This window comes from Indicator indicator, chromosome 4 (genome assembly GCF_027791375.1).
Source record: "Indicator indicator isolate 239-I01 chromosome 4, UM_Iind_1.1, whole genome shotgun sequence".
NCBI lineage: Eukaryota > Metazoa > Chordata > Aves > Piciformes > Indicatoridae > Indicator > Indicator indicator.
The window spans coordinates 23700096-23713932 of NC_072013.1; the positions used below are offsets into that span (position 1 = coordinate 23700096).

A 13837-nucleotide genomic window follows, 5' to 3' on the forward strand; every position below is an offset into this window, starting at 1 on the left:
AATATGTACAAATATACACTATTCACAACATTTACAGACACGTACAGTTACCAGAAAAACACAACCAAGCCCCTTGGGCCTCCCAAAAGAGAGGGGGAGAGGGGTGTGCTTCTTTTTCCTCCTCCCCCCAAGAGCAGGAAAAAGAGAAGAAAGCCAAGAAGCAGAGGGAGGTTCGTTAGCTTGTCAGGGTCAGTATGTGTGTTATCTTCAGCCAGAAAAGAAGCAGGCAGACTGAGAGAAGACAGACTGCAGACTGAGTGACTTTGTTTTGAGTAGTGATTCTTAAACATTTCTAACTCTCCAATGGAAGTGTTTAGAATGATCATTATTTTGCTTTCTTACACCCAATAGTGATTTTCTTACATTCTTTTACTTTCTCCGCTCAAACTTTGTGAAGAAAAATAAAAATAAAAAGACAGTCTTAAAACCATCACACCACTGTGGTCTGGTGCTTTATCACTAAAGTATTTAGTGAAGTATTCCTTGTCAAACACATTTGAAGAAACAAACAAAAAAACCTTAAACCAAAATTTTTCTCTTCAGATCTTGATCCAAAGTGTGTGTGAAACTATGGTACCAAAACTGGTTGCAGAAGATATTCCATTGCTGTTCAGTCTCCTTTCTGATGTATTCCCTGGAGTACAATATCATCGTGGGGAGATGACAGCCTTGCGAGAGGAGCTTAAGAAAGTGTGTCAGGAAATGTACCTTACCTATGGTGATGGAGAAGAAGTTGGTGGCATGTGGGTTGAAAAGGTAAAATATAAAATTGAAGATGTGAAATTGAAGTTTGTTCCTAAGACTAAACTTCCCTTTTTATTATGAAAGGTGTAAAGCTTCTTAAGCAAGCCATACATAAGATCGACTGAATTTAAGACTTCCTTGGTACACCATTTCTTCTGTCTCAGGTTCTTCAGCTGTATCAGATTACACAGATAAATCATGGATTGATGATGGTTGGTCCATCTGGAAGTGGAAAGAGCATGGCTTGGAGAGTACTTCTGAAAGCCCTCGAACGACTGGAAGGTGTGGAAGGTGTTGCTCATATTATAGATCCAAAAGCAATCAGCAAAGATCATCTTTATGGTACTTTGGATCCAAACACCAGAGAATGGACAGATGGCCTGTTTACACATGTGCTGAGAAAGTGAGTCTTTAATAGCACAAATGAAAAATGCCCAGTACACTCGTGCTATGGATATTCTGGCCTGAGTCTGTTCTTCACTGCAATAAATATTTTCTTTCATGTAGAATCATAGACAATGTGAGAGGTGAACTGCAGAAACGTCAGTGGATTATCTTTGATGGTGATGTAGACCCCGAATGGGTTGAGAACTTGAACTCTGTTTTGGATGACAACAAACTACTGACTCTGCCAAACGGAGAACGTCTTAGCCTTCCACCAAATGTAATGTTAATTTTTTTACATTATATTTATGTGCTCTTCTATAAACTTCTTGCTTTACCTCAATCCATAGTAGTGCTGTCACTCTTTCTTGTTACAAGCAGAGTAATACCAGTCTCAGGTAGTGGTTAAAAGCTTTTGTGGGAACAAATATTTGATGTTCTATTTGCTCTGACCCTGTAAGACAAACTATGTAAGATGCTGCTTTTGATTATAAATATCAATTAACTTACTTTTAAAAGTCTGGGGGAGGAAGTTTGTTTGGTTTTGATTTTGAGTGCTTGTATCTACTTCAAACTCCTGTTTTTTAAATTTCTACACTTCAGGTGCGTATCATGTTCGAGGTACAGGATCTGAAATACGCCACTCTGGCTACAGTGTCAAGGTGTGGTATGGTCTGGTTCAGTGAGGATGTTCTCAGTACAGACATGATATTCAATAACTTCCTGGCCAGACTAAGAAGCATTCCTCTGGATGAAGGCGAAGAGGAAGCTCAGCGAAGACGAAAGGGCAAAGAAGATGAAGGAGAAGAAGCAGCATCCCCGATGCTGCAGGTATAACTCGGGTTATATTATGAGAATGCTTGTATCACAGTGTAGTTGGAATTTATGACAGCCTGCCATAGAAGAGATTACTTCCTCTTTACATCTTAAATAATAATTCTCTTTATATTTTAAATAATACTAAGATATGAAGTATTTCAAATTTTAAACAAAATTACTTCCTGCTGCCTGGTAATGAAATCAGTGTTGGTGTCCCCCAACAGATCCAGAGAGATGCTGCAACAATAATGCAGCCATATTTCACATCTAACGGCCTGGTGACTAAAGCGCTTGAACACGCTTTCAAGTTGGAGCATATCATGGATCTCACCCGCTTGCGCTGTCTTGGCTCTCTATTCTCCATGTTGCATCAAGCTTGCCGCAATGTGGCCCAGTACAATGCAAATCATCCAGACTTTCCGATGCAGATAGATCAGCTAGAGCGTTACATCCAGGTACATGACTGCTGTGCTTGATGTGTCAGTATAGCAACTAGCTTTGATTTTTGTTCCTTGAGTTTTGTTCCGTACTCAGGAACCAATAACTGCTTTTGCTGCTTCTTACAGAGGTACCTGGTCTACGCAATACTCTGGTCTCTTTCTGGAGACAGCCGTTTGAAAATGAGAGCAGAGCTGGGAGAATATATTAGGAGAATCACCACTGTGCCGCTGCCAACTGCACCCAACATACCCATAATTGACTACGAGGTAAAACTCAAGTGTTGCTCTTTTGTGTTCTTAGAATCCTGCTTTAGGTTTTTGAAATGAAACTGAGAAATAAAATGGTAGACTATCTTGTATTTTACAGTTTCATAGTTCAGCAAATGAACTGCCTGCTTATTTAAACATCAAATTTTATGCCACAAAGTATTCTGTGGTTGAGCTGTGTTCTATTCTAAATTGTCTAATTTTCTCCTAGGTGTCCATTACAGGTGAATGGGTGCCGTGGCAATCCAAGGTTCCTCAGATTGAAGTTGAAACACATAAAGTTGCAGCTCCTGATGTTGTAGTACCAACCCTAGATACAGTTCGCCATGAAGCCTTGCTGTATACCTGGTTGGCAGAACATAAGCCCCTAGTACTATGTGGCCCACCAGGTTCTGGAAAGACCATGACCCTCTTCAGTGCTCTCAGAGCTCTGCCTGACATGGAGGTATGCGAGCGTGTGTGTGCACATGCACATGTAAAGTACAGAGTGGTAACAAGTCTCTAATCTTAAGGATTAAAGCAGTCTTAATTTAGCATGGAAATTATTTATTAGGCAGAATTCATCAATTCCTGCACCTCAGTCAGTCAAGTGTGTACTTAGCAAAAAAACAAAATTACATTGAGCAGAATCTAAATTCATCTCAAGGTACTTAACCTAAAAGCTATTTCCTTCCTTTGCCATTTCAATAATACATGTGCAGTCCTCCATTGAGTATTTTTAAAGCCTGTGATAATGTTTAAGGGTGGCTTTTGTCCCTCACTTGCATGAAGCTGTGATGCTTTAAGTACAAGGTTAGGCATGAGACATAGCTGCATGGTAAATAGAGAACCTGCAGTAGGAAGAAAACAGTGTATAGGCAGTAACCTGAAGCATAGTTGGTACATGTACTTCCATTGTGGAAATCCAAACATCCCTGTTCTCTTTCAAACCTTAGGGTATTTTAACTATTCCTCTTCAATGTTTCATTTTTTTCAGGTGGTTGGATTGAATTTCTCTAGTGCTACCACTCCAGAACTGCTGTTGAAAACTTTTGATCACTACTGTGAGTACAGACGCACACCTAATGGAGTAGTGTTGGCTCCTGTACAGCTAGGAAAGTGGCTGGTGCTGTTCTGTGATGAAATCAACTTGCCAGATATGGACAAATATGGCACCCAGAGAGTCATATCGTTCATAAGACAGGTTTGGGGTCCTTCGTAATACGCTATATTGTAATAGTTGCTTTCAGGGAAATACAGTGTTCCAGTGATTTTCTTTTACCTTTTTTCCTCCAGATGGTGGAACATGGAGGATTCTATCGTACATCAGATCAGACATGGGTGAAACTGGAGAGAATTCAGTTTGTTGGTGCATGTAATCCACCTACTGATCCTGGAAGAAAACCTCTCTCGCACAGGTAATGTATTCAGTAAACTCTGTATAGCAACAGAACGGGTTCCATACTCTGTTTTTTACTCTGACAATCAGCCAGTGGACTCACTGTTAATTTCAGACAGGTTATTCAAGAATTTATCAGCAGTAACTGAATGAAGCAGTTATTTAATTTTTGGCAAAATAAAACAGTGCAGACTGTAGTTTAACTTTTTGGACCATGTAATATGCTAATCTTTCAGATTTCTACGACATGTTCCTGTGGTTTATGTGGACTATCCTGGACCAGCTTCACTTACTCAGATATACGGAACATTCAATCGTGCAATGCTAAGGCTGATCCCATCGCTTCGGACATACGCAGAACCTCTCACTGCTGCTATGGTAGAATTCTACACAATGTCTCAGGTAACTTGTTAAGTACACCCTCAGGCTAATTAATCTTCCTTTTATGCTGAATCATTTCATATGCCTTTCATATGAATAATATATGTAGAACAACTCAGTTCTGGCAAAAGCTACTGACTTATACTGACAAAGTAGTATCTTGTAGTGCCATGGCCTGTAAAAAAAATACAGTGCAACTTTTGGATGAAGTAACTAATTAAGTTTACATTTTTAGGAGAGGTTCACTCAAGACACACAGCCACACTACATCTATTCACCTCGTGAAATGACTCGATGGGTGAGAGGTATATTTGAAGCACTGAGACCGCTAGAAACTTTACCAGTTGAAGGCCTCATCAGAATTTGGGCCCATGAAGCCTTACGTCTTTTCCAAGACAGGTAAAATCAACGTGGGATGGGAAGGGGAAAGAAAGGTTCGAAATTAATTTCCCCACTCTTTTCCAACTTTCATTAGAAGACCCAACTGAAACGTGCTTCACATGAAATAGGTGGAGTACAAATAAGAATATTTCTTGTCACTCTAACTTGATGCTCTTGGGAGTAGTATCTGTACAAAGCAGAAACACACTCATCATAGCACTGCTGTGTGAGGATTTCAGTGACTTGTTTCTTTACCCAGGCTTGTAGAAGATGAGGAGAGACGCTGGACTGATGAGAACATTGATATGGTTGCTTTGAAACACTTTCCCAATATTGACAAAGAAAAAGCTATGAGCAGGCCTATCTTATACAGCAACTGGCTGTCAAAGGTAAGTAAACCTTAAAAAAAAACATAGTATGGGAGCAACTGAACAGCAGCTCTTACAACTATATTAACAAAATATGGTCACCAATTTTCATGTTAAAATGACCTCCAAGAAGTTCTTGCTATGGTTATTTTGAAGTGAACTCTACCACAAAGGTAGTAGTTGTTATGCCTATGATGCTATTGTAAGACCTACCACAGTATGTAAAGGCAGTATTAAGTAATATTTCTCAAGAACACTATAACACTCCCAGAAATTTGTTGACAGTTACTGCTTATGGGATCTCTTGGATAAGGCAGTGACCCTTGAACAGTACTGATACTATAAATTTTACTGGGAATGTTTCTTGAAACCTGAAATGATCCAGCTTGAACAATCAGTAGAATTACTGGGTCAAGGCACAAGTCTGTCTAGCCTGTTACCCATGTCTATGACCAATATCAAGTGTCTAGGAAAGATCATTTAAAATAAACTGGGGGAGTAAATCTGTCATGCTACTTCCCACTGTCTTGTGACTGGCAGCACAGACTCAACCTCTCTCAGTAGGTAGGCTGAGTAGATGCAGTGTTTAAACTCCATGCTGCCATGTGGCACTCTAGGCTGTGGACACGTTCCTGTGCAAGTTAAATGACTACAGCATTCTTAAGCTTTTGTAGAGGAATGCTACTTTTTTATAGTTCTGCTTTCATCTACTCATAAATTTGATCCCTTAGTGAAATTCCCTTAATCTTCAATTCCATACTATATTGACTGGTTCTTTTAGGATTATATTCCAGTGGATCAAGAGGAGTTAAGAGACTATGTGAAAGCTAGGCTTAAAGTCTTTTATGAAGAGGAGCTTGATGTACCACTTGTTCTGTTCAATGAAGTCTTGGATCATGTGTTAAGAATTGACCGGTAAGTTGAGACTAGTTGCTGCTCTTACAAATAGCATTTAGAGAGTTTTCCTAAACCAGAGAAGCCTGAGTACAAAGGAAGAGTAGAGCATGATCCCATTGTTGTCCATAGATGCTACACTGCTGACCTCTAAATAGCAGGATAATTTCTTGAAAGGTGTCTCAGTTTTGTTACTAACTTGAAGTTTTAGATGTTCAGGGAAAAGCTTCAATAAATTGATGAGTATTATCAAACATATTTGGTGATATTCTGTTTCAGAATCTTCCGTCAGCCCCAGGGCCACTTGCTACTTATTGGAGTGAGTGGAGCAGGCAAAACAACCCTATCGAGATTTGTTGCCTGGATGAATGGTTTGAGTGTCTACCAAATTAAGGTTGGCATACTAGTTTAACTTAGTAACTGTTAGTCAAAACTCACATCTCTTAAATATCTACCCTTAAAAAAATTCCATTAAAAGCTAAATCAAAATGCTAAAAACCAATGTTATATCTTTTTAGGTTCACAGAAAATACACAGGTGAAGATTTTGATGAAGATCTTCGGACGGTATTGAGACGTTCTGGCTGTAAAAATGAAAAAATAGCTTTCATAATGGATGAGTCAAATGTATTGGATTCTGGATTCCTGGAGAGAATGAACACTCTCCTAGCCAATGGAGAGGTAAGAAAATTTTAAGTAAATACTCTCGAAGCACGTTCTTATAACTATAAGCTACAACAAAACTGCCTTTTGGATTAGGTTCCAGGTCTCTTTGAAGGAGATGAATATGCCACCCTCATGACTCAGTGTAAAGAAGGAGCACAAAAAGAAGGTTTGATGTTAGATTCACATGAGGAACTCTACAAATGGTTCACCAGTCAAGTTATTCGCAATCTCCATGTTGTGTTCACTATGAATCCATCTTCTGAGGGCTTGAAGGACAGGGCAGCTACCTCTCCTGCACTCTTCAACAGGTAATTGCTGTATATTCAACACGCGTTAGAAGTACCATTAAAGTTTTTTGGGAAGTTACCATAAATGCTTTGTATTTCAGGTGTGTGTTAAACTGGTTTGGAGACTGGTCAACTGAGGCACTGTACCAAGTTGGCAAAGAGTTCACAAGCAAAATGGATCTTGAGAAACCAAATTATATTGTGCCTGATTACATGCCAGTTGTGTATGACAAGCTGCCACAACCTCCGTCACACAGGGAAGCTATTGTTAATAGTTGTGTGTTTGTTCATCAGACTCTTCATCAGGTATGCTGCTTTATACTGCTTAATTTACATTGGTCTCTAGGTCACAGCATCATGCAGCAGTTTCCTAAAAAGTATGATCTTTGGTATCCAAACAGATTTAAAACTAACACACCATTTCATTTTTCTTCCCTGAAGGCTAATGCTCGTCTGGCAAAACGAGGAGGCAGAACCATGGCAATCACACCACGCCACTATTTAGACTTCATCAACCATTATGCCAACTTGTTCAATGAGAAACGAAGTGAATTGGAGGAACAGCAAATGCATTTGAATGTTGGCCTTCGAAAAATAAAGGAAACAGTTGATCAGGTATATATCTTTAAATCCTTGCCCTCTGACTGGAGTGATTAAATAGATCTCCATGCTTAATAGGAATTCTCTCTCCCATTTTGCAATCAATCTCAGGTGGAAGAACTGCGGCGTGACCTAAGAATAAAGAGTCAGGAACTGGAAGTGAAGAATGCAGCAGCCAATGACAAGTTGAAAAAGATGGTGAAAGATCAACAGGAAGCTGAGAAGAAAAAGGTAGAAATATTTGTAAAATATTTGTGCGCAGTGCATCTTTTTATTTAGAAAACAGAGCCTGCAGAGCAAATACTGGAAGAAATACAACTTCTGAAAAGCAGTATTTTGTCTGAAATTTCTTTCTAGGTCATGAGCCAGGAGATTCAGGAACAGCTGCACAAGCAACAGGAGGTCATTGCAGACAAGCAGATGAGCGTGAAAGAAGATCTTGACAAGGTGGAACCTGCTGTCATCGAAGCTCAGAATGGTATGGTAACATCTGAAGAGATCACACTATGGTCTTGGATTTAAAACCAAAGTCTAGGAGAGTGTGTTTTGATGTGATCTAAGCTGGTCTTGTTTAACAAAAGCACAGGCTATTATATTAGCATGAGGTTGAACAGTGTTGAAGAAATTCCTAGTCTTTGAGCTGTAACTTTGTGCTGTTTGTAGTACCGGTGTGATATTTGATTCTCCTTTTAGGGCCTGTGGGCTTGGTTTCTGGCAGACCAGCTCTAGATATTCATTCAATGTACTCTTAAAGAAAGCTCCTAATCAGAAAGACCAGTGATGCCTTGTTGCTGCATAGATAGCATACAATCAATTTCTTCATTCATTAAACTACAAGGATCACTGCTTTAAGTGAATCATTTTTAGGCTGCAGAGTAAGTTGCCTTTGTCTGGATGGCAAGCTGATATTCACAGAAATTTATCTTGTGATATAGTAGTTTGAATAATATCCACTAGCATCTGTTTCTTTAGTAACCACAATATCTTTTTTTGATGCTTGAAGCATTTTTATATATCCAAGGTACTTGAATGGACTTTGCTTAACTGTTTTATTCCCAGCTAACATTCATCATCTTTCTGGCCCTGTTTAGCTGTGAAGTCAATAAAGAAACAGCACCTGGTAGAGGTCCGTTCCATGGCTAATCCACCTGCAGCAGTTAAGCTAGCACTGGAGTCCATCTGCCTACTACTAGGTGAAAGTACAACTGACTGGAAACAAATACGTTCCATTATCATGAGAGAAAACTTCATTCCAACCATTGTTAACTTCTCTGCTGAGGAAATCAGGTAAGGTGCAAGTGTGAATTACTTCTGTGAATAGATTATTTACAAAGGTATGTAAGGTCTTAAGTGGACTTCGTGTGATTGGTGTGGTAGCCCTTTACCTTTTTTGAGACTGATTTCTTTCTGCATCCAATGAATGTGTAGGTGGTGTACAGGAAGTACACCACTGAACAAAAAGGTGTACCATGCAAACTGGGCCAAAATGGCTGCTGTTGAGTAACTTCAAGGCATGGTTGCAAAGCATTATGTTGCTGTCCAAAGCCATGTTATTAGTTGAAACCACTTTCGCAGCAGTGATGGACCAGATTGCTGAGAGTTTCATCCAGGCTGACCCCTTTAGCAGTCTCTAAATCTGAGCAGAAGGTCAGAGATACCTGAATTCCCTTCCACCTCTAGATTTTTCTGAGCAGAGTTAAGCAATTTTTAAGTGACTTAATCTTAAAATATTGTTAAATGCATTTTATTCCTCAGCTATAATTTCTGAAACAACATTTTGAACTAATGAAAACATCCCAGCTACCAGTCAGCAAAATTGCTAGGAATTTCATATCAGCTGTGGAAGGCAGGCCAGATAAACGGGTACTGAATACCTGTGTGCTGATGTAGTATACTCAAGCTCTCTCTAAAAACTTCACCATTGCAGTGATGCCATTCGGGAAAAGATGAAGAAAAACTACCTGTCAAATCCAAGTTACAACTATGAAATTGTAAACAGAGCATCACTGGCCTGCGGACCTATGGTGAAATGGGCGATTGCACAGGTAAAGTCAGTACTGTGGAAAATCAAGTGCAAGGTGAAAAGAGTGAGCCTGAAGGTGTATAACCATGTCTAATGGCTCTGAATTTGCTTTTATTCAACTAAATGTTGCAAGCTGTTTTGCTTCAAAGAAGTTGGTAGATAGCTCAGATGAATGCTTTATGAGCTCTGTAGTACTGTGACAAAGAACTGATAGCCAGTTGCAATATAGCTTTTGCACCAAGAAGGTTTAGATTTGCAGAAAACAATAGCAGATCCTTTCTGTATGTGGCATTGTTCTACAGGACAGTACAGTTCTTAGCTGGAAAATGCGATGCACTGCTCTTAGTACAGACTGTGTAAGCTTTGTCTTGCTTCCAAGTGAGGCATATTCACAGACAGCTCTGTCAAGCTCTTTTAGGCAGACTTATGAATAGTTGACTAGGTTTTTAAAGGAAGAGATTTTTGGCTCCAGACTCAGATAACTGAGAATGGCTTTACTTGCATGTCGATACTCAATATAGCAGGATGCTTTTAGAAAGTATAAAGAGACTATTTACCGTTTACAGCTTAACTATGCTGATATGTTGAAAAGAGTGGAACCTCTGCGTAATGAACTGCAGAAGTTGGAGGATGATGCCAAAGACAACCAACAGAAAGCAAATGAAGTGGAGCAGATGATTCGTGATCTTGAGGCCAGTATTGCCCGCTACAAAGAAGAATACGCAGTACTGATTTCAGAGGCTCAAGCTATTAAGGCAGACTTGGCTGCCGTAGAAGCAAAAGTAAGACTTTTATATATCAGTAAATTTCCATTCTTTTAGGCTTTAACAGTCAGAAATGGAACTGTTCTTCAAACTTGTGAATGTACTTGGATTGCTTCCCCTGTGCAGAGCATTTAAGGAATTTCATCTCTGGATGCTTAACCTACTGAAACCTGACTTGAAAAATAAATATCAGTTCATATTGTAGTTGACTAATGAAACAGTTCAGGCTGCAGTTTCAGGCTTAAAATAAGTAGAAAACTTCAGAAACAGGCATGGACGTAGTGTAATGTCTCAACTGGACTTTTGACAGCGGGGAAGAATTTATCTACTTGATCTAATCATTAGTATGTCACTACTATGCTAGTACTTGTCATTTTGAAGTTCATCAAGATAACAGTTTAAAACAACATGAATTAACACTGAAGCGAAGAAAGATGTTTTTATTTCATTCTCAGTTTTTAAGTTGGGCCTTGGGTCAATATTTAAATATCCTGAGGGACTTGTAATACAGCGGCAATCTGTCATCTGAAGAGTCTGCTTATTTCTAGGTAAACCGTAGCACAGCTCTTCTGAAGAGTCTTTCTGCTGAACGTGAAAGATGGGAGAAGACAAGTGAAACTTTCAAGAACCAGATGTCCACTATTGCAGGAGACTGCTTACTTTCAGGAGCTTTTATTGCCTATGCTGGCTACTTTGATCAGCAAATGCGTCAGAATCTGTTCACTACGTGGTCTCACCATTTGCAGCAAGCAAATATCCAGGTAAAGATGCAGTCATGATAAATTAACCATAAATCAATTTACTGCAAACAGTTAAGCTTAAAGACTGCTAAGTAAAGAATGGAGATACAGGAAAAGAATACCTTGCTGAGCTGCATTTACTCAAAATGTCTTTACTAGAGAATCTGTAGTCCGATACTAACTTGGATGTACTTCTTGCAGTTCCGCACAGACATTGCAAGGACTGAGTACCTTTCCAACGCAGATGAACGGCTTCGCTGGCAAGCAAGTTCTCTACCTGCAGATGACCTGTGCACTGAGAATGCCATCATGCTCAAGCGGTTTAATAGGTATTTCATTCTAAAATTTAGAATACTGAAGTGATACTCTGGCAGTAGCCAGGGTTTTGCACCTATCAAAGAATCACAGTAGCTCTTTCAAAGCACTGTTTTTTTGTGAGGTATTCTCATGTTTGTGAAAGCTGCTCAACCATATCTAAACAAAAAAAAATTATTTTTGTTTGCCTTTATTCTTGTTTTGCTTAGCTGTTAAAATAAGCTGGCTTGAGTTGAAGCTATTTTGTTTCCCAAATAAAGACTTATTTTTCAAAACACTGAAATGAAGTAAGTCATTGACACTGGCCAACTTAATCCTCCAATACAGAAGCTTTTAGAGCTAAGGATAATGCAGCCTAAACTCATAAAAATACTTAGAGGCTATCTGCAGTCAAAGCTCAAATAATAAAAGGGGTTTTTTTACTAACTTAGGTATCCATTGATCATTGATCCGTCCGGGCAAGCTACAGAGTTTATCATGAATGAATATAAAGACCGTAAGATAACTCGTACTAGTTTCTTGGATGATGCTTTCAGGAAGAACTTGGAAAGTGCCTTGAGATTTGGCAACCCACTTCTAGTCCAGGTTAGTTGCATGACCCTGTAGAAATTAGTCAAAATTCCTGAATTCTACCCTCTGTACTAGAAAAGTTTGAAATGTCTCTGTTAGCAAGATGCAAACAACTTTATTTTCAAACCATACTTTAATATGAGTGATACATGAGGTGTTAGTCCTGGGGAAAAATATGGTTAGTGAAATACACAATCAAAAAAGGCATTTTTCTTCTTCCACTATTTCAAAATCAAATCCTTTGATTTTGAAATTATTCCTATCTTTACTATCACTATAAAATTACTTGCAACTTGTCTTTTATTTCATCTTCATATGCTATCTCTAGTCATAGATAATATAGCACCTAATACAGCTAGTTATCTAGAATTAAATCTGCTGAGTAGCAGGAAGAAGTTTCTGTAATACAAAGAAATTGGCAATTGTGGGAATAATGGACTTTTATTTGAGAGAGAGAGATTTTTGGTTTCCTAGTATAGAAATGGGAAAACAAAGGATTAGGTCACAAATGAGATCAACCTGTTGCTTGTGCTGCTTAGAATAGGACTTTTGCGTTCTTAACACATCTCTGCTTCTAGGATGTGGAGAGCTATGATCCAGTTCTGAATCCTGTTCTGAATCGTGAAGTCCGCAGAACTGGAGGCAGAGTTCTGATTACTCTGGGAGACCAAGATATTGATCTGTCACCATCTTTTGTTATCTTCCTCTCCACTAGAGATCCAACAGTGAGTAAAACAAAACTTTCTCTTGTTTGTAGAAGCGGTATGTCAGAGACCTGAGAGGTTTTTTTCATGTTTCCTTTGATAGGTTGAATTCCCACCAGACCTCTGCTCTCGTGTTACGTTTGTGAACTTCACAGTAACTCGCAGCAGCTTACAGAGCCAGTGTCTGAATGAAGTCCTGAAAGCTGAAAGACCAGATGTTGATGAAAAGCGCTCTGACCTCCTCAAGCTTCAGGGTATGCTTACCAAAAACAAAGTAACTTCCTCCTGTTCTAAAAGAACATAGCGGTTTTACTGTAGCTTTAGAAATACACAGAGAAATACCTTTACAGGTGATACTCTTGCTTTTCCAGGACGTCCAATGGCAAAGTATATGAAGTATATGCAATTCATATAACTCTTAAACTAATACATCTACACAATATGTAACCTATTTTTCCTTCTAATTAAGGTGAATTCCAGCTGCGCTTACGTCAGTTAGAAAAATCTCTACTGCAGGCGCTTAATGAAGTGAAGGGACGTATCCTAGATGATGACACCATCATTACTACTCTTGAGAACCTGAAGAGGGAAGCAGCAGAGGTCACTAGAAAAGTAGAAGAGACTGATATTGTCATGCAAGAGGTGGAGACTGTTTCTCAGCAGTACTTGCCTCTTTCTACAGCATGCAGCAGTATCTACTTTACCATGGAATCACTGAAACAGGTAGGATGAATTCTTCCTACCAGAAGTTGCACATATTTACTATTCAAATAGCACGGCCTAATTCCAGCCTGGGCTGCTGTATTGCAATTTGGTAGGCATAAGCTACTGACTAAGAAATGGCAGGACTCTTAAGATATAAAACAATATTCTCTTTCAGATACATTTCCTGTACCAGTACTCTCTCCAGTTTTTCTTGGATATCTATCATAATGTCTTGTATGAGAACCCAAACCTGAAGGGAATTACAGACCATACCCACCGCCTCTCAATCATCACAAAGGATCTCTTTCAGGTTCATTTTTTTTTTATTAGTAAATTCAATTCTTCAAACATTTTTGAAAGGTAAGAGTCCAAGGCCTCTTACTCTATTAACTTCACTGTTTTGTTGAT

The 13837-nt window shown here is 39.0% G+C and overlaps 1 protein-coding gene across 1 annotated transcript in view; it reads left to right on the plus strand.

Annotated features, from left to right (window-relative positions):
- The window catches only part of DYNC1H1 (dynein cytoplasmic 1 heavy chain 1), a 44917-nt gene that overhangs the window by 20502 nt on the left and 10578 nt on the right, over window positions 1-13837 (plus strand). The window contains exons 32-61 of the mRNA XM_054400034.1: window positions 544-756; window positions 909-1147; window positions 1252-1408; window positions 1732-1959; window positions 2172-2402; window positions 2514-2654; window positions 2866-3099; window positions 3631-3837; window positions 3930-4051; window positions 4269-4434; window positions 4649-4812; window positions 5054-5183; window positions 5944-6077; window positions 6336-6450; window positions 6575-6736; window positions 6815-7029; window positions 7110-7314; window positions 7450-7623; window positions 7720-7839; window positions 7966-8086; window positions 8700-8895; window positions 9536-9653; window positions 10198-10413; window positions 10944-11156; window positions 11337-11464; window positions 11882-12035; window positions 12599-12745; window positions 12828-12978; window positions 13194-13447; window positions 13605-13739. Coding sequence (XP_054256009.1) covers window positions 544-756; window positions 909-1147; window positions 1252-1408; window positions 1732-1959; window positions 2172-2402; window positions 2514-2654; window positions 2866-3099; window positions 3631-3837; window positions 3930-4051; window positions 4269-4434; window positions 4649-4812; window positions 5054-5183; window positions 5944-6077; window positions 6336-6450; window positions 6575-6736; window positions 6815-7029; window positions 7110-7314; window positions 7450-7623; window positions 7720-7839; window positions 7966-8086; window positions 8700-8895; window positions 9536-9653; window positions 10198-10413; window positions 10944-11156; window positions 11337-11464; window positions 11882-12035; window positions 12599-12745; window positions 12828-12978; window positions 13194-13447; window positions 13605-13739 — 5190 coding nt within the window. The remainder of the gene's footprint in view (window positions 1-543; window positions 757-908; window positions 1148-1251; window positions 1409-1731; window positions 1960-2171; window positions 2403-2513; window positions 2655-2865; window positions 3100-3630; window positions 3838-3929; window positions 4052-4268; window positions 4435-4648; window positions 4813-5053; window positions 5184-5943; window positions 6078-6335; window positions 6451-6574; window positions 6737-6814; window positions 7030-7109; window positions 7315-7449; window positions 7624-7719; window positions 7840-7965; window positions 8087-8699; window positions 8896-9535; window positions 9654-10197; window positions 10414-10943; window positions 11157-11336; window positions 11465-11881; window positions 12036-12598; window positions 12746-12827; window positions 12979-13193; window positions 13448-13604; window positions 13740-13837) is intronic.